The 19,962-nt window shown below is 43.0% G+C and overlaps 1 protein-coding gene across 11 annotated transcripts in view; it reads left to right on the plus strand.

Annotated features, from left to right (window-relative positions):
• ppp1r12a (protein phosphatase 1, regulatory subunit 12A) overlaps positions 1–15,184 on the plus strand; it is a 64,903-nt gene extending 49,719 nt beyond the window's left edge. For 5 of the 11 annotated variants that reach the window (XR_006984168.2, XR_006984169.2, XR_006984170.2 and 2 more), the window contains 4 exons: positions 2,182–2,229; positions 3,609–3,659; positions 4,593–4,763; positions 12,998–15,184. Coding sequence is in view for 6 of the 11 variants with exons in the window: in XM_017493747.3 (XP_017349236.1) it covers positions 2,182–2,229; positions 3,609–3,659; positions 12,998–13,084 (186 nt within the window). In the remaining 5 variants the exon portion in view is untranslated. Of the gene's footprint in view, positions 1–2,181; positions 2,230–2,342; positions 2,380–3,608; positions 3,660–4,592; positions 4,764–12,997 lie in introns of those variants that run through there. The other 6 variants (XM_017493747.3, XM_017493748.3, XM_053688489.1 and 3 more) reach the window with 3 other exon arrangements.
• Positions 15,185–19,962: the final 4,778 nt, after the last annotated feature.

Genomic DNA, 19,962 nt, shown 5'->3' on the forward strand with positions numbered 1-19,962 from the left:
AGGTGAGGGGGTTAGAGGGTTACAGGTGAGGGGGTTAGAGGTTTACAGGTGAGGGGGTTAGAGGGTTACAGGTGAGGGGGTTAGAGGGTTACAGGTGAGGGGGTTAGAGGTTTACAGGTGAGGGGGTTAGAGGTTTACAGGTTAGAGGGTTACAGGTGAGGGGGTTAGAGGTTTACAGGTGAGGGCGTTAGAGGGTTACAGGTGAGGGGGTTAGAGGGTTACAGATGAGGGGGCGTTAGAGGTTTACAGGTGAGAGGGGTTAGAGGGTTACAGGTTAGAGGTTTACAGGTGAGAGGGGTTAGAGGGTTAAAGGTTAGAGGTTTACAGGTGAGAGGGGTTAGAGGGTTAAAGGTTAGAGGTTTACAGGTGAGAGGGGTTAGAGGGTTAAAGGTTAGAGGTTTACAGGTGAGAGGGGTTAGAGGTTAGAGGTTTACAGGTGAGGGGGTTAGAGGTTTACAGGTGAGGGGGTTAGAGGTTTACAGGTGAGAGGGGTTAGAGGGTTACAGGTGAGGGGGTTAGAGGTTTACAGGTGAGAGGGGTTAGAGGGTTACAGGTGAGGGGGTTAGAGGTTTACAGGTGAGAGGGGTTAGAGGGTTACAGGTTAGAGGTTTACAGGTGAGAGGGGTTAGAGGGTTACAGGTTAGAGGTTTACAGGTGAGGGGGTTAGAGGTTTACAGGTGAGAGGGGTTAGAGGGTTACAGGTTAGAGGTTTACAGGTGAGGGGGTTAGAGGTTTACAGGTGAGAGGGGTTAGAGGGTTACAGGTGAGGGGGTTAGAGGTTTACAGGTGAGAGGGGTTAGAGGGTTACAGGTGAGGGGGTTAGAGGTTTACAGGTGAGAGGGTTAGAGGGTTAGAGGTTTACAGGTGAGGGGGTTAGAGGGTTACAGATGAGGGGGTTAGAGGTTTACAGGTGAGAGGGGTTAGAGGGTTACAGGTGAGGGGGTTAGAGGTTTACAGGTTAGAGGGTTACAGGTGAGGGGCTTTAGAGGGTTACAGGTGAATGGGGGGGTTACAGGTTAGAGGTTTACAGGTGAGAGGGGTTAGAGGGTTACAGGTTAGAGGGTTACAGGTGAGGGGGTTACAGGTGAGAGGGGTTAGAGGGTTACAGGTGAGGGGGTTACAGGGTTACAGGTTAGAGGGTTACAGGTGAATGGGGGGGTTACAGGTTAGAGGTTTACGGGGGGGTTACAGGTTAGAGCGGGGTTTGAGTGTTACAGGTTAGGTGAGGGGGGGTTACAAGTTAGAGGGTTTCAATTTAGTCACAGGTGGGGCGGGGGGGTTATAGTTTAGAGGTGAGTGGGGGGTTATAGTTACAGGTGAGGGGGTGGAAAGGTTACAGCTGAGTGGGGGTTACAGGTGCGATTGTTACAGGGGATTAGGCCACAGGTGAGGGGGGGGTTACAGGTTAGAGGTGGAGGGGGGTTAGAGGTGAGGGGGGGTTACAGGTTAGAGGTGAGGGGGGGGTTAGAGGTGGAGGGGCGGTTTAGAGGGTGGAGCGGGGTCACAGGTAAATACACTAGCAAATTATATATCTTTTCATGATGAAACTTTTTGTTCATGTGCTATTCTTTAAAAAAAAAAAAAAGTTTATAAAAGAAATAACTTTTATAATTTATAGTTAAATAAAATTTACTGAAAATATTTAGAAATCATGTATTAAATTTTTATTATATTTTATTTAATTTTTTGGTCACAAAATAAGCAGTACCTACTGTACTTTTTCAAGTATACTGTACTATAAAGTTTTTCTTCTCAATGATACTGTTTATTATATGCAATACTTTTAAAATTTTCATTTCTAACTTTGTTTAATTTAGAATTTATTTTTTTAAAAACCTTCTATTATTAAATATCAGGTTAAAAAGCTTTTTCCTGACTGAACAGTTTCAGAACACGGCTCATGGTCACCTGATCTCCAGTTCAGTACGGCTGCTGATGTTCATTGTGCTTGTATATGTGACTTTAATGTATTTAAAACATAAATAATATACAATCATAAAATATTAAATTGTTTAAAAATGTTAAAAAAAAAAAAAAGTTTTTTTTAAATTTTATTTGCTCTGCTTTCACATATACACTTATATTCCAATGAATGCACTTATACTTGTCTTTTAACTCACTTTCAAAAACATCCATAACACACTGCTGATGAGTTAATTCTGTGTGTGTGTGTGTTTACAGAGACAGGAGCGCTTCGCTGATAGATCACAGCTGGAGATGGAGAAAAGGGTAAACACTTTACACACACATTACTCTGTTTAACACAAAAATGTGTGTGTGTGTGTGTGTGTGTGTGTGTGTGTTTGAGACCCTTAACTCCTTCCACTGGTTTATATCTGAAGGTTGCTGCCAGGTCTCAGTACCGGCTCGGTGCTTTCGGTAACGTCCATATAAATTAACTTTATCCAGCTCTGCTATTGGCCGATCCACACGCCTGTCACTGCCAGAAAAAAAAAACGGGGGGGTGGTCGTGTGCCAGCTCTGTCAGCCAATCACGAAAAGCCCTGTGTTACACATGCGTGTGTGTTTGAGTGGTCACCTTTACATCTGTGTGTGTATTGTAAAGTTTTGCATTCACTGTGTCTGATCAAGTAAACACTAATCACTGTGTGTTTGATTGTTTTACACGTAAACACTGTGTGTGCGCGTGAGAGAGAGAGAGAGAATCACGTTTTAGAAAGTGTGGTGGAAATGTACGTGTTCTGTAAGTTAGCTAGCGCATTTTATCCAGTAAACACAATTAGGACTGCCAGCTGCGAGATTTAGCGGAGTGATGGTTTGGTCCATCGTACATTCTAAGTGTTTAGGTGAGGTATGTACCTAATAAACTGGACACTCAGTGTGTATCATGTTGTTTATTCATTGTGTGTATGTCTGTACACAACACTGTTTATTTCAGAAGTTTGGCTTTGATTGGTTTCCACACAGCAACTTGTGTTTCACTTTCACCTCTGTGTTTTACGTGTGTGTGCGTGAGTGCATGCAATCGTACATACCTGTGTGCGCATTCATGTGTATGTGTTTACAAGTGTGTGTAGGCGTGTGTGCGGGTGAATGTGCGTATGTGCATGCGACTGTGTGTCTCTGGGTGCACATACATACATGTGCGTGCGAATACACGTGCATTTTGTTCATGCAACTGTAACGCGTGTGTGTGTGCACGAGTGTACTTGCATGAGTGTTTGTGTAGGAGTGTGCTTGCATGCGAGTGTAGTTACAGGAGTGTTTGTGTATGTGTAATTACATGCAAGTGTATGTGTATTTGAGTTTACTTGCATGTGAGTGTGTTTGTACTTACATGTGAGTATATGTGTGCTTGCATGCAAGTGTAGGTGTTTTCTGTGTGAGTGTACTTGCATGCGAGTGTTTGTGTAAGTGTACTAACATGCATATCTATGTGTGTGTGTGTGTGTGTGTGTGTGTGTGTGTGTAATTAAATGCGAGTGTCCTTGCATGTGAGTGTTTGTGTACGCAAGTGTGTTCACGAATGAGTGTACTTGCGTGCGAGTGTGTTTGTGTGAGCGTCCATGTGTGAGTGTACTGTAGTCTATCATATCTGTGTGTTAATGTGTGTATGCCTCATAAATTTATTTTACTTTTTTTTGCAGGAAAGACGAGCTCTAGAAAGAAAGATCTCTGAGATGGAGGAGGAGCTTAAGGTACTTTTATTTATACACACACACACACACACACACACACACACAGTGACCTGTATAAACCTGAAACACTTTAAAAAACGATTTTTATCTTCCTTGAGTGAAGCTATTTAATATGATTTTATTTTGGTGCGTGTGTGTGTTTCTGTGCGACTGTAATACAAATGATGAGACTCTCCTCATATTAATGGCAGTAAATAGTAGCTAGACGGGTATGTAACGTGGGCGATGTTCCTGAATTCGGTGATGGATAGACAAAACAAAGGAAAAAATAAGAAATGAAGAAAAGAGGTATAACGACAGCGAGGAGCGAGAGGTGATGGTCTCCGGTGTGTAGATTAATTTGTTTATATTTTCGAATGCCAGCTAGCTTTGTGTAAATTGTATTTATTAGGGGTCCAAGCACTGCCGTCCGCTCGACATTCGGCTCATTTGCATAATACACAAAAACGACTTTTGTGAACTAGTCCTTTAAGAATTTTATTTTTTTGCTTTTCTTCGTAAATTCTCTGAACATAAGTATTGTTTTCCTAAAATATCACAAGACAAAGCGCTTTTTTAATAAAAGAAGAATACCAGGAATATTTGTGTGTGTGTGTGTGTGTTTATGACTGTAATGACACTTGTTTAAACCAAAGCCACACGTGTTTTACACTGTTAGACATCACACTTTGATCTCACGTTCTTTCCCCTTTCATGTTGTAAGCACTTGTTTCTGTTGCTCTAATTTCTGTTCTCTCTCTCTCTCTCTCTCTCATCCCCCTTTCTTTTCCTGTTTTTCCCCCACTATTCTTTCCTTTAATCTCTCTTCCGCCTGTTCCTCATTCTTTTTCCCCCTTTTCCTTCTTCTCTACTTGCCTCTCTCTTTTCCATCTGTCTCTCTCTCTCCCCCCATCGTGTGTGTGTGTGTGTGTGTGTGTGTGTGTGTGTGTGTAGAACCTCCCGGAGATAAAGCAGGTTCAGGCTCTGAGGCAGTATAATGAGCGATTGCAGGCGGAGAACAGAGCTTTGGCCCGCGTTCTCTACAAACTGCCCGCTGCTGATCTATAAGCCCCGCCCACTCGGTTTTACACGTTCCGTTTTGGCTCCGCCCTCTCCTGTAGACAGGCAGGTGCTGCCTGCTGTTGCTCCGCCCCTTTTCAGAATTTCCCTGCATTTCTTGACACAGCGATGTTATTACTGAGAAATCTCTCGCGTGTCAGCCTCGTAATCCGTTACGACGCAAATAATCCGAGTCAGAAACATTTAGGTGAATTTATTTATTTTTCAAAATCAAAAACACGAATACACAATACACTTTGATGTTTTAAGTGGCTATAAGGGACCAAGAGCTGGGCGAGATGTGGTGATATAGTGATAAATTATATCACACTATTCTTTTGAGATATTGTGAGATCTTTGTCTGAAAATGGAGTAATAATAATAATAATAATAATAATAATTATAATATAAAGAATTAAAATGATTACAAACGAAATGAAAGAATATTTTCCCTATTTTTCCATTATACATTACGTGTTCGTTATTGTAATGTGTTTATTAATATTTTATCCAACAAGCATATTTGTATTATTAGTTATAACTCTTATAAACCCGTGCATTGTGATGAAGTGGAAAGCAGGAGACTGTAGTGTTACGGGTGTGTTATTCGTGTGTATTGTGTATTTATTGTTGAGTATTGGAGGTGGATAATTGAGGAGTGTTTTTATTTGTGGGTTTCTCAGTAATAAATGTGAGTGCTGTTGGAGAGATTTGGGTTTGGAGTGTGTTGGTGTGACGTGGAGCTCCGTGTGGACTGACTGGCTTCCTGCATGAACTGATCTGCCTTTCAGCTCTCTGCTCATTTCAGAGCTTTATATTTTACTCTTAATAATTCTGTGATTTTTATTTTATTTTTTCCCCGGTTCTGGTTCTGTTGCCTGAGGTTTTACTGGACTGCATGGCTTCTGCACTCATGCATCCTAATACACACACACACACACACACACACACGCATTTAAGTCTTATTGCAAGACATTTTTCATAACCTACTATTTATTACGAAAACACTATTTTTCCTTTTACTTTTAAAATACTAAAAGTACTAAAAATGTATTGTAGTTGTAGATATTTTCATTTTCATCCTCAATTTTTATGAAACATTTTTAATAAAAGTTGTAACAAAAATATACAATTATACCATTTTATCAAAATTCCCCCAAAATGTTTAAGATGGAAATATCTTAATTCTCTTAATTTTCTTTTCTTAAAAGTTAATAAAATTATTATATTTTCTATAATATATTTATATTAGTAAATATTCTCTTTATATTCTGATATAGCATAGTTCTTTATAACATTTCAAAAGAGATTTTTAATAAAATAAGTATATGCATATAAAAGGATGAATAACTTTTTACTTAAGAATTATGTTTTTATTTCTTTTAAATTAATTTTTTTCTTAAAATATATATTTAAAAAGAAATTATACTTCTACAGCTTACTTCATTCACTTTCCTCATTTATATAGGTGGACTTTATTTATCCGCCTTTATTTCGTGTCTCGGTTTATTAGTTTCACTTTTGGTCAGTGGGACTCGTGTTTAGTGTGTGTGTGTGTGTGTGTGTGTGGATTTTATGGACTGTTTTATTGCCATGTTTCCTGTCCGTAAGATAAACGAGGTGTGTAACTGCGGGACAGAGCCGGACGAATAAAACACGATTACGCCAATAAATCCAAAAGTATTCTCGCTAACAGAAACTTGGCCATGTTTTCTGATTGGACGTGAGCCGAGGACTGTAGAACCGCGTGATCATCGGGTGGTAGTGTTAATTATCATGGTCGTTTAACAAGTGTGTGTTGCATCCTGTTGTCCCTGGGTCAGCAAGGGGTGGAGCTTAAGATCCATCAATCATACACTAGTTACATAACCACAGTAAGATTATCTTAGCTAGCCGGCTACTGACGTTATGTCTGACGCTTGGTGGCTAGTCAAGTTTGCTAGCAATCTACCCTGTGTAGTGATGCACATCATACACATTCTGTTTAATCCTGATTACTTTTGCTAGCTAAATACTTATCATAATTAAACTGATTAATGCTTTGTACTTCAGACTGTGTGTGTGTGTGTGTGTGTGTGTGTGTGTGTGTGTGAGAGTGAGAGAGACCTAGCCCGCAGGGTCAGGTGATGCAACTACTGCGGCAGTGCCGTAGTTAGAGGGAAGTTGCATGCTTGCTTCCCGCCTGCTTGGTAACCTCTTGCTTATAGCTTGCTGCCTCTGGCTAGCCCTTGTGGTGAACACGGAAGCAGCATTTTGCGTAAATCTGCCCCTCCCAGTACATAGCCTCTCCTTCACTAAGACTCCTGCCAGGCCTCCCTGTGGCCACACACGGTAACTGGGTGCTTTGTGGATAACTTCGGTGGGGGATCTTGGAGCTGCAGTGGTCCCTAGAGGTTGTCTATGACCAGCCACTGCCCTGCTGCCTTGTGGGTAAGTCTATTAAGACAAAGGCTAGGGGAGCACACCCTGAGAGAAAAGCATGTGTCGGTGGCACACATTAGGTGGTCCTTGGACAGACTGGAGCTCCAGCAGCCTCCTGCAGCCATGATGGGGGACTGGTCATCCTTTGTTTCCCGCCTTGCTGCTGAGATTTATCTCATCGTCACAAAGATAGAGCTACTGGGGACTGAACACCCCCTGTGGCACTCTTTTAGAAAAAAAAAAAAAAAAAAAAAAATTTAAACTGTGTGTGTAGGTCTCCACCTCTGACCACGGTGCACAATATCTGTCCTTACATCTGGTTGAAGTCTGGTGGCACTGGGGCATCTGGCGACAGGAGCAGGGGAGAATGGACTGAGAGCTCCTAATTTAGAACCCTGCATGTCAGCGGCACAGGGTAAAGGTCGCTAGCAGCTGGGGTTGACCGGCAGCTGCTTTCGTAGACCCCTGTGCAACTGAGCAGCCCTATTTAGGGACCGAACTGCTCACTCCAATAGGGGAAGGGCCTAGAAAAGGTGGCCTAAAATTGTCCATTCTACAATGTCCTGGGTAGGTTATTGTGCCTACTGGGAATTCCATCTTGTGGTCAAAATAAGATGATTACTTTCAAACTGGCAACATGGACTGTCAGGACCCTCCAGGATAGTGATTGCAGTAGACCTCATAGAAGTACCATACTGATTGCTGAGGAACTGAGGTGCAACGACGTGCTCTTAGCGAGGCAAGGCTCCTGCATGAGGGTTCTCCGAAAGGAGAGGGAAGTGGGTAAACCTTCTTCCAGAGAGGCTACCCCCCTGGTGGCCAACATCAGCATGGTGTGGGACTGGCAATCAGGAACAGCCTTCTACTGAAACACCAACTGGAATAAGTGAGAGGCTGATGACCCTCCGTATCCCCCTAGCAAAGTCAAGCTATGCTACTCTAAGTGCATATGCACCCACACTACCATCAGACAACAGTGTGAAGGATAGCTTCTATCAACTGTTAGATGACAGCCTTCACTGTGTCAACAGGAATGACAGAATTTTTATTCTGGGTAGTGTGGGAGGAAACAGCAATTTATGCCGTGGAGTAATGGCTAGACACCGGGTCCGGCAGGTCAATGCTTGAGTGGCTTGAGGTTGCTAACACTGTGCAGAGCATGACCTCAGCATTACAAATGGACTGTTTCAGCAGAAGATTAAATACGAAACATCTTGAATGCATCCACAATCAAAACATTGGCACCCGATTGACTGTCATAACAAGTCGTGTTGACACCAGTGATGTCTTGTTGGCCTAGGCCATGAGTGGTGCAGAATGCTGGAAGGATCACCACCTGATTATGACCAAGCTCCACATCAAAGTCCCTCACCCACAGCGCCTCAGGAAATCCACTAAAAAGCAGCTGAACTGTGCTAAACTAAAGTCAGCTCCAGCAAGGAACATGTTCCATCATTCTGTAGGTATGAAGGCACCAGAGTTTAAGACCATCTTGTGCTCTGATAACACCATGGATCAGAAATGGACCTCCAGAACCTCAGTGCTATATATAGTTGCTGTTGACTCTTTAGGCTATAAAACCAGAAAACATCAGGACCGGTTCAACGAGAACTTCAATACCATCATATCCCTGCTGGAAATCATGTGCAGAGCACACAGGGCTACTCTTAACTGCCCTGCATCCACTATCCTCCGGCAACAGTGGCAAACAGCAAGCAAGGAGGTACAAACAACCTTATGTACTTTACAAATACATGGTGGATAAAGAAAGCTCAAGAAATCCAATCATGTGCTGATAGAAAAGACATGCACAATGTCTACAACTCCATAAAGACCATATGTGGCCCTAGGAGCTGCTCAATCACACCTCTAAAAGTGGTGGATGGATTGATGGTCTTAAAAGATCAAAAAAAGGTTTTGGCACGGTGGACTGAACATTTTGAAGCACTTCTCAACCAGTACTCCCCAACTGATCTCCATCCTGGAGGAGCTGCCTAATTGGCCACCCATTCAAGTCATTGACCACCCACCAACGTTTCAAGAGGTGTTGGCAGCTATCAACTCCATGAAAAATAACAAGTCCCCTGGCAGATGACAGTATCTCAGCAGAGCTTCTCACACTTATGTGCCAGGATAATTCACCAATAGACCCTGCAGGTCTGGGACCAGGAGAATATCCCTCAACAATGGAGGGATTGTCACTCTTTACAAAAACAAGGGTGACACATCCATCTGTGTCAACAGTCGTGGCATTTCACTGCTAGCTGTTGCAAGGTCCTGGCAAAAGTCATGCTATGCAGGCTGGTGGAGAACCTAACAGAACATCTGTTGCCAGAGTTATAGTGTGGTTACGAGAAGAACCGGAGACACTGTGGACATCATTTTCACAATAAGACAGCTACAAGAAAAGTGTTATGAACATCATCAGGACCTTTTCATGGCATTTTTGTTCTCTCCAAAGCTTTCTACACTGAATCAATTGCTACTCTGGGACTTCCTGATCAAATTTGGCTGCCCTGGAAAATTTGTGAACATCCTGTCACAGTTCCATGACAGGATGGTGGCTCATGTGAACCTAGGGGGACAGAAATTGGTTGCTTTTAATATACACACTGGAGTAAGACAAGGGTGTGTGTTGGCACTGGTGCTTTTCAACATCCTCCTATGTGTCACGAAGCTTCTTCATGACCAGCTGAAAAACATTAGTGGAATCACTATAGACTTCAGACTAGATGGAAACCTTTTTAATGGTTCCGAAGGCTCCATTTGAATATGGCTCCGAAGGCTCCCGGGCTCCGGGCCCGAAGGCTCTGGGCAGCCACTAAGGCCTCAGCAGTGCAGGCCCTTGAGTTGCAGTATGCTGCTGATTGCCTGTTCCCAGAGGAACTGCAAACCATCCTTACCATGGCCGTGAAGGCCTACAGCAGACTGGGCTTGTCAGTCAACATTACCAAGACTGCGGTGATAGGCCAATGAAGGTCCAGTCCCCCACCCACTATGCCCGTCTTCACCACGAAATCCACAACAGGATAAAACAAGCCTCTGCAGCTTTCAGCAAATGCCAACAAAAGGTCTTTCAAAACAAGCATCTTCATCTGCACACCAAAGTTTCCATCTATAAAGCCATCTGTATAACTACTGTCCTATATACCTGTGAAGCCTGGAACACATACAGCACTACCTAATTATGCTAGAATGCATCATATAAGATGCCTACAGCGAATCTTGGGGGTCACGTGCTGTGATCGTGTACCACATTCCGAAGTGCTTGGGAGGACAAACTGCAAGAGCATGGAGGCCACGGTCACTGAACACCAACTGAGCTGGCTTGGGCATGTTATTAGGTTGCCTCCAGATCACCTGCAAGGGCAAGTTCTGTATGGACAACTTCTTCTGGGCCAGTGGTCCACCGGGGGTCAGAATAAATGGTACAAAGACCAGCTAAAAAATCACTGAGGAAATGTCAAATCGACCCCTCACGACTGGAAGAAGCTGCTGTTTATTGTTCCATCTGGCAGCAGCTCTGCCACACAGGATTAGAGCAGATTGAGTCAAAGAGAAACATGAATAAACATAACCCACTAACCCAGACTTCACATGTCCAACATGCAATAAAATTTGTAGGTCATGGATTGGACTCTATAGCCATCAGAGAGCACAGCATTAATCAGGAGGAATGTCATCATCGGACACAATGGACTACCATAAGTAAGTATGTGTGTGTGAGAAGAATTTTAGCATTTGTTTGCTAATTCTCCAACGCATGGCTGGTGTTTTGGAGTTTTGGCCTGCCGTGAGAGGATTCTGTAGCTTAGGCGTTCAAGATCACGTGACCGTCCTGCTCTTGTCGACTTCCTCAGCGCGTTTAACAGTGGATGTTGTCCCAGAGCAGCGGTACAGAAATATATAAACTCAGGATATAGATGTTAAATGTATGAATTTATCCCTAATGAGCAGCCAGAGGCGACGGTGGTGAGGAAAAACTCCCTGAGATGATACGAGGAAGAAACCTTGAGAGGAACCAGACTCAGAAGGAACCCGTCCTCATCTGGGTAACAATGAATAGTGCGATTATAAATAAATACACCCGTCTATAAATGTGCTAATACTATATGCTCAAATAGTGCAGTTGTGTACACAGGGAAATTCATTACAGTTTCTATATTAAGTCTGTTTTGTTGAACTTCTCCACTGTTCACTGATGGAGACTCGAGTGTAAAATGGTTTGTGGCAATTGCAGTCCTAAATCCATCATAGCAAAACTGTTCATATGAATTGGGTCCAAAGCCATCTTTATGGTTTTTAAGTGGAACCATCCTCAGTAATCTCACTGATCTTTAGGCTGCACCATGTGGGGACGTCCTCAGCAGCAGCATGTGACTCCAACTGATGAGAACAACAAACAGAAGTAGGTCATCAGGATGGATCCGGCAGGTCCGGAGAGCAGAAGGGGTCAGGGTCACTGGCATCTCAGGAGTATCGTGTAGCTTGACAGAAAGAGAGAGAGAGATTATTTGGTATGCTTATTGTCCTGTAATGGTTAAGGACAATGTACTTTGTATGAGTGCAAGCAGGGACACCAGCAAGACTAGTTATACCCCCATAAGTAAAAGGGAGAGCCAGAAGGTAACATGGAGGACTCCCTGGGACGGAAAGCGGCCAGCCACTCCATGAACAAACCGGGATTACAGGTTTACACACAGTTAGCTAGCATGCTCAGCTCTTAGCGAGCCGATACGAGCCTGTACAAAGAAGCAGAGTTGCTTCAGAGTCGACAAGGGTGTAAACAGTAACGGAGCACAGATACGCATGATTTCTTTAAGTAGAACACATTCCTGGAACAAGATCCGACATCGTTTAACCAATCACTGCGCTCTACTGTCATCAGTGTGCACCTCTGACTCCTCCCACTCCCCGGCCAGATCAAATACAGCTCATCCCGGTGCACTGTTTGTTTCCAGACAAATAAAAAAGTAAAGACTTGGTGGTTATGACAGAACAACAAAAAAAAGAAAAGTATAGGAGTGAAGAAGCAAAATTAAACCATAAAGAGAGGGAAACAGGAAGTGTGCAAGTTTGGAAACAGGAAGTTAACACAAGTACAGACTTAGGAAGGGAAGGAGGAAAGGAAGGAGGGGCAGAAAGAAGTAGGTGATGGAAAAGGGGAAATAAGCAAAAAGGGGGTAGAGTAAGGATGCAAGGGGAAAATGAAATGGAGGAAAGGAGTAAGGAAATGAAAGGGGGGAACAGACACTGGGGAAGGATGTATAGAAGAAAAGAAAACGGGGAAGGGAAGACAGGGAAAAAAGTATGGATGAAAAGATGGGAAGGTAAGTAGGGATGAGGTGAAGTCGGGAAGGAAATATAGAGGGAAAGAGGGGGAATGTAGGAAATGGAAAAGAGGAAAGAAAGGAATTAAGGAAAAGGATGGAGGGAAAAGAAAAGAATTGAGGAATGGATGAAGGGGGAAAAGGAGGTCTGGATGGGAAGGAAGGAAATGAAATTAAGAGATGGGATGATTGAGGAAGAGAGAAAGGAAAGTAATGGAAAAATGAGTAGCAAAGAAAAGAGAGAGAGAAGGGAAAAGGAGGATGGAAATAGAGGGGATGGGGAAAATAGGTCAAGGTGAGAGAGGAAGTAGAGAAAGGGCAAATAGGCTCGGGGTGAAGAAGAGAAGATGAACAGAGTAGAGAGGGAGAACTGGCAGAAAGCATGTGTGTCTCTGGAGAGGATTTGTTGGGCACACTGATGAGTGATGTTAATGAGGAACGTGTTCTACACGTGGAACCGGCGCTCTCTAACAGAAACGTGTTGAACGTCACTCAACTGACCAGCTCACGTCTCTAACTTCTCTTCTTCTTTTTTCTTTTGTCTTTCAGACGCTACCCGACTTGAAGGCAGACAACCAGAGGCTAAAGGACGAGAACGGCGCTCTGATCCGAGTCATTAGTAAACTTTCTAAGTAGAGCAGTGCCCCCTGTGTTCAGTGTGGGGTATTACAGGCTGAGAGCCGTGTTACAGCAAACACACAACAAAACACATCCATCCTCCTCTATCTCTCTATCACTCGCTCACTCTACTTGTCCTCTAATGGCTCACTTCTTTTCTTGATGTTTGGTCTGGCTGCTGCAGTACACTCACTCACTCGCGCACACACACACACTCACTCGCGCACACACACACACACACGTCGGCAGTTTACAGGGCAGAGAGAAGGCTTTAACCCACACGCCTTCGTTTGTACAGAAAAAAAGGAAATAAAGAAAAACAGTTTATTGGTGCCACAAATTTTCCTTTATTTTCCTTCTCCTTCCTGCACACTGAGTGTATCTCTCTCGCCCACCTTCTCCCTCTCTCACTTTTTCCCTCTTTTATCCTCCCTTTCATGTAGAAGCCCCGCCCCATTTGTTCTCCCTCTGTGGTACTGCTTCTCAGCAGCGGATTTCCCAGGATTCAGCAGTGTTGGTGCACGAAACCTGAACCCCCGCCAACCCTCCTCTCTCACACACACACACACACACACACTCACACACACTCACACACACACACTCACACTCACACACACACTCTCCTCTGTGTGAGTTCTGGTGGAATGTTGAGCTTTCACTGAATGTGCAATACGCCTCCTTTATAAACAACGCTTGAACTGGCAGCAGGAAGAAAAGTTCACTTCTTTCTCTCCTTCCTTTGTTCCCTTCGATTCAGTGCTTGTCCCTCCCCCTTTTTTCGTTCTTCCACTTTCTTCTCAGTTCTCTGCTCTTAATCTTTCCCTCTTCATTCTTTTTTCCCCTCTGTACATTATTTTTAAAATCCCAAGTTTTATTTTTTTTGTTCTGTTTTTCTCCTCCCTCCTTCCTCCTTTCTTCCATCTTCCTCACCACACTTCCTTTTTCCTCCTTCCTCCTTTACTTTTATTCCTCCTCTCTCCATCCTCTTCCTCCTCTCTCCATCCTCCTCCTCTCTCCATCCTCTCATCCTCTTCCTCCTCCTCTCTCCATCCTCTCATCCTCTTCCTCCTCCTCTCTCCATCCTCTTCCTCCTCCTCTCTTCCTCCTCTCATCCTCTTCCTCCTCCTCTCTCCATCCTCTTCCTCCTCCTCTCTCCATCCTCTTCCTCCTCCTCTCTCCATCCTCTTCCTCCTCCTCTCTCCATCCTCTTCCTCCTCTCTACATCCCCCAGGCCGTCAGTAGTGTGTGTAGTGTTTAGGCGGCGGTGTTTAATTAATCCTCACGGTGTTTTTAGCAGGTACTGAGTGAAGCTGTATATATACCTGTACGTATCGTATTTGAGACGAGCACATGGCATGCGTTGATGCTTTTCTCCGTCGGTTACTGTTCGAACATCGCGGCTCCAGCGGACGAAAGTGTGTTTTAAATATTTTGTTGTTTTTCTTTTGTTTTTTTTATTTTATAGTGCTGTTGAATAACGGTAGTGCCGCCGCCCCTCGTATGGTATAAGGGGAGGGGCTCCAGTGCATCCTTTTTTCAGTTTTAAGAGAAATAAATATTCACCGTAATTGTGACATAAGAATAATATAATACGACTTCACTACTTTTCACACGCGTTGAGTGCTCTTCTGTATTTTATTTTGTTTTCCTCCTCCTCCTCAGTGCTGTTAGTATTAGCCGAGGTGTCGTCACTAAAAAATTAAAGCCTAGATACCGCTAACCCCAGTCCTTCCTTTATTCTTCTTCTTTTTTTTTTTTTTTTTTTTTTTTACATTTTAAATAAAAACATCTACATGCACTGTCCACGCCATGGCTGGAGTCTCGTGTCCATTATTTTTTATCGAGAGTCAGAGCGAATCAGAGATTTTATGCATTTCAGTGGCCTTTTAAAATGAAAATGCTGTAGTTTAAAGAGAAGAGCGGGGAAAAGACTGTTGGACTCTCCTCTTTGGTTTAGGTTTTTAATTTTTTTTTTTTTTTTTAAATGTTTATTTTTCCTCCTTTTTTTATTTTAAATATCCCATCATTGTATAATAGATGTGTGGCTTCCTACATGCGAGCTGTGCTGTGACTACCAACCACTGAGAGTTCAAATAAAGTTGTACATTGTAAAAACTCCTCTCAGTCTCCTGCCTGGATTTATTTATTATTTACTTCATTTATTTATTTATTTTACATTTATTCAGCAGATTTTATTCCAACTGTACACAATCTTTTTTTTTTTTTCTTTTTATAAAACAGGCAAAATATATAATTATAGGTATGTACTTTTTAAAAATTTCTTAACATATTTTGAAATATATTGCTACTTTATTGTTTGTTAATATTGTACTTTATTATTTTTGTTCTGAATTTATACATTTTAAATTGGGTTTTTAAAAAAAGTTATTTTTAGTTATTGTTTTCCAATTTCTTTTTTTTTTTTAATCTATTCTATTTGCAAATTAATTTGATTTATCTTTGTGTTTACCATTTTATTTCTTGTTTATATACTTATTTACTTTTTCTGTTCCGTTTCATTGAGTTTTGCTTCTTTTTATTTACATATATTAGTTTTATTTTTATCATCTATTTTATATTTTATCTAGCACTCCAATTTGTTTTAGTTTTCTGGGTTTATCTTTTATTTATTATTAGTAGTAGATTATTATTATTGGCTGTTTTTGGTTTGTTTAATGTTTTATATTTAAGTATTTTATTCAATGCTTAACACTTTTACTGCATTTATTATATGTATATACTGTATAAAACACTGGACGTTATGGTGTACACCTCAACACTTACACGTGTGGTTTTCCATTTGTATGAATGTTAAAACTTTAAAGAATGAAGTTTAAATTCACTCCGTGGTCTTTTAAAGACACAGACGTTCCTCGGAGACGGAAGGAGAAACAGTGAAGGAGGGTTTAAGCTGCACTGAGGAGCTTCACAGAGAAAGGTGGGAAGTTGAGCGAGAAAAAGAAATGTCAAAATGTGGTCAGATTTCAGCTTGATGTGAATTGTTTTGTTTGTGTAAGTTTTCAGATCAACGGTAGAGCAGACACATGAACATGATGGATAAAATAATGCTAAATAAAGAGATTAAGTGATTAAATCGTGTGTAGCTGAACACGGAGATGTTATTTATGGGGTGGCCATCTTGGATCTCTGCCCCGTTAGGCCACACCCCCATTGGTTTAAATTGATATGTAATAAAGTCGGAACACCTAATGCAGTTATCCAATCAGCCAATCATGTGTCAGCGGCACAATGCATAAACTCATGCAGATTCAGGTGAAGAGCTTCAGTTCATGTTCACATCAAACATCAGAATGAGGAAAAAGTCTTGATGTCTGCGAATTTTAACTGGGGCGTGGCTGTTCGTACCCGATGTGCTTTGAGTGTGGAAAATTGTCTTTATTGTTGAACCTTTTGATCTTTTGTTCATAATCATACTCTGCTCTTATGGATATCAAACATTTGCAAGCACAACATGTTTTTTTTTTTTTTTTAAACTATAAATAAAGATAAAATAAGATAAATATAGGTGTGCAACAATTATTGGAGTGCAAGAATGAATTCATCTGAGAAATATATTTGAAGTATACTCCCATTGATATTTTAAAAAAAATTTTAGTACACCTGGGTGACCAGGAACAGGAAGTTCAAGCATGACTTCCTGTTTCACAGGGGTATAAATATGAGGTAACACACGGGCCAAATTCCCTTAGTCATTCATAACAATGGGTAAGAGCGAGGAATATAGCTGTGATGTGCGGCAAAAGGTTGTTGAGCTTCACACGATGGGGCGTGTCTATAAGAAAATAGCACAAGCATTGAAAACGCCCATTTCACCATCAGGGCAATAATTAAGAAGTTCCAGTCCACTGGAAATGTTATGAATCGACCTGGAACTGGACGTGTGTCTATATCGTCAACGCACTGTGAAGAGGACGGTTCGAGTGGATAAAACATCTCCAAGGATCACAGCTGGAGAACTGCAGGAGTTAAGGTCACAAAATCAAGGTCCTGCCATGACCATCCCAGTCCCCTGACCTTTTTTTTATATACACGAATATTGAATTTCTGTTACGTTTTATCTAACACGGGACATTTTTTTCCTTATTCTTTTTTTTTTTTTTGGTCTCAGATGATGCAGTACGTCTATGGTGAACGGAAACGTTGCTGTGAATGTTTATATTTATATAAAGCCACAAATAGTGCAGAAAATTCCACACAGACAAAATAATCGCATATCCGTGCATAAATAATAACAATCTCAGAATTTATACATAACGTAAATGTCTCTAAAATATTTGTCCCCGTAAATCTAATGTAACATGGAACAGACTGTAAGTGGTTTAGTGTGTGTGTGTGTGTGTGTGTGTGTGTGTGTAGTTTTGGCTGGCTGTGTGTGTGTGCGTGTGTGTGCGTGTGTGCGTGTGTGCCTGCCTGCCTGCCAAGCCCATTTATCAACAATCTTCTGCTCTGATTGTACTGCTCATGCAGGCCAAGCTCGTCTCGTGGTCCGAGGCTGTAAATCTCAGACTGTCTTGCAACAGAATTTGCTTCTTTTTTTTCTTTTCTTCTTTTTTTCTCTCCTTCTTTTCCATTTTCCTCTTTTTTTCCTTCTTCTCATTTATAAATAAAAGCATTCCTCCAGCTCTCTAACTCCGAAATCCCACCCGACGACAATGTGCAGAATATCGGCTGGACCTCGGCCCAGATTTCAGGGAGGAAAACTCGCAGAAGTGAACGGATTTAATTACTCTGATTCGGGTCGTGTTTGTGGAAGCGAGGAGGATAAACCCTCGGAGTCGGCTCTCAGACTTCCTCAGGAATGTGGGATTTTTCGGCTGTGTCGTATTAAACGGTACAAACACCGTACCACGAGTCACTTTCTGTTAGGATCAGCGCACACTGGAGCTGATTCAGAGTTAAACACCTGCTGAGTGTTTATCTAATAAACCCATAAACACCTGCAGGAGGTTTGGATCGGAATCTTTTCCAGCACAAATCTCTCCTCTTTCATCTCAAAATACTTCAATACCTGTTCTGTAAATCAGTCAAATGTGTCTCTGCGTCTGTTAGACGTGAAAACATCTCATTAAGATGAATATTAATACCCACAATCCACTGCAGTACAAACATACACTAATACACTGACGCGCACTATACACCAATTAATATTCTTTTTGTTTACGCAGTAAACAGTGTTGTGGATATCACGTGTCGGATACGTGACTAATACAGTTTAAGGAATTGTGTATTTATTCAGTGTTTGTGACTTCAGTTCGATGTTGAGGTGTTCGGGTCGGGGTTCAGTTCGATGTTGAGGTGTTCGGGTCGGGGTTCAGTTCGATGTTGAGGTGTGTGGGTCGGGGTTCAGTTTGATGTTGAGGTGTTCGGGTCGGGGTTCAGTTCGATGTTGAGGTGTTCGGGTCGGGGTTCAGTTTGATGTTGAGGTGTTCGGGTCGGGGTTCAGTTCGATGTTGAGGTGTTCGGGTCGGGGTTCAGTTTGATGTTGAGGTGTGTGGGTCGGGGTTCAGTTCGATGTTGAGGTGTGTGGGTCGGGGTTCAGTTTGATGTTGAGGTGTTCGGGTCGGGGTTCAGTTCGATGTTGAGGTGTGTGGGTCGGGGTTCAGTTAGATGTTGAGGTGTGTGGGTCGGGGTTCAGTTCGATGTTGAGGTGTGTGGGTCGGGGTTCAGTTAGATGTTGAGGTGTGTGGGTCGGGGTTCAGTTTGATGTTGAGGTGTTCGGGTCGGGGTTCAGTTCGATGTTGAGGTGTGTGGGTCGGGGTTCAGTTTGATGTTGAGGTGTGTGGGTCGGGGTTCAGTTTGATGTTGAGGTGTTCGGGTCGGGGTTCAGTTTGATGTTGAGGTGTGTGGGTCGGGGTTCAGTTCGATGTTGAGGTGTGTGGGTCGGGGTTCAGTTCGATGTTGAGGTGTTCGGGTCGGGGTTCAGTTCGATGTTGAGGTGTTCGGGTCGGGGTTCAGTTCGATGTTGAGGTGTGTGGGTCGGGGTTCAGTTAGATGTTGAGGTGTGTGGGTCGGGGTTCAGTTTGATGTTGAGGTGTTCGGGTCGGGGTTCAGTTCGATGTTGAGGTGTGTGGGTCGGGGTTCAGTTTGATGTTGAGGTGTTCGGGTCGGGGTTCAGTTTGATGTTGAGGTGTGTGGGTCGGGGTTCAGTTTGATGTTGAGGTGTGTGGGTCGGGGTTCAGTTAGATGTTGAGGTGTGTGGGTCGGGGTTCAGTTTGATGTTGAGGTGTGTGGGTCGGGGTTCAGTTAGATGTTGAGGTGTGTGGGTCGGGGTTCAGTTTGATGTTGAGGTGTTCGGGTCGGGGTTCAGTTTGATGTTGAGGTGTTCGGGTCGGGGTTCAGTTTGATGTTGAGGTGTTCGGGTCGGGGTTCAGTTTGATGTTGAGGTGTTCGGGTCGGGGTTCAGTTTGATGTTGAGGTGTGTGGGTCGGGGTTCAGTTAGATGTTGAGGTGTGTGGGTCGGGGTTCAGTTTGATGTTGAGGTGTTCGGGTCGGGGTTCAGTTTGATGTTGAGGTGTTCGGGTCGGGGTTCAGTTCGATGTTGAGGTGTTCGGGTCGGGGTTCAGTTTGATGTTGAGGTGTTCGGGTCGGGGTTCAGTTCGATGTTGAGGTGTTCGGGTCGGGGTTCAGTTTGATGTTGAGGTGTGTGGGTCGGGGTTCAGTTCGATGTTGAGGTGTGTGGGTCGGGGTTCAGTTTGATGTTGAGGTGTGTGGGTCGGGGTTCAGTTTGATGTTGAGGTGTGTGGGTCGGGGTTCAGTTTGATGTTGAGGTGTTCGGGTCGGGGTTCAGTTTGATGTTGAGGTGTGTGGGTCGGGGTTCAGTTCGATGTTGAGGTGTGTGGGTCGGGGTTCAGTTCGATGTTGAGGTGTTCGGGTCG

The sequence above is a fragment of the Ictalurus punctatus genome, chromosome 19 (genome assembly GCF_001660625.3).
Source record: "Ictalurus punctatus breed USDA103 chromosome 19, Coco_2.0, whole genome shotgun sequence".
In the NCBI taxonomy this organism is placed as follows: domain Eukaryota; kingdom Metazoa; phylum Chordata; class Actinopteri; order Siluriformes; family Ictaluridae; genus Ictalurus; species Ictalurus punctatus.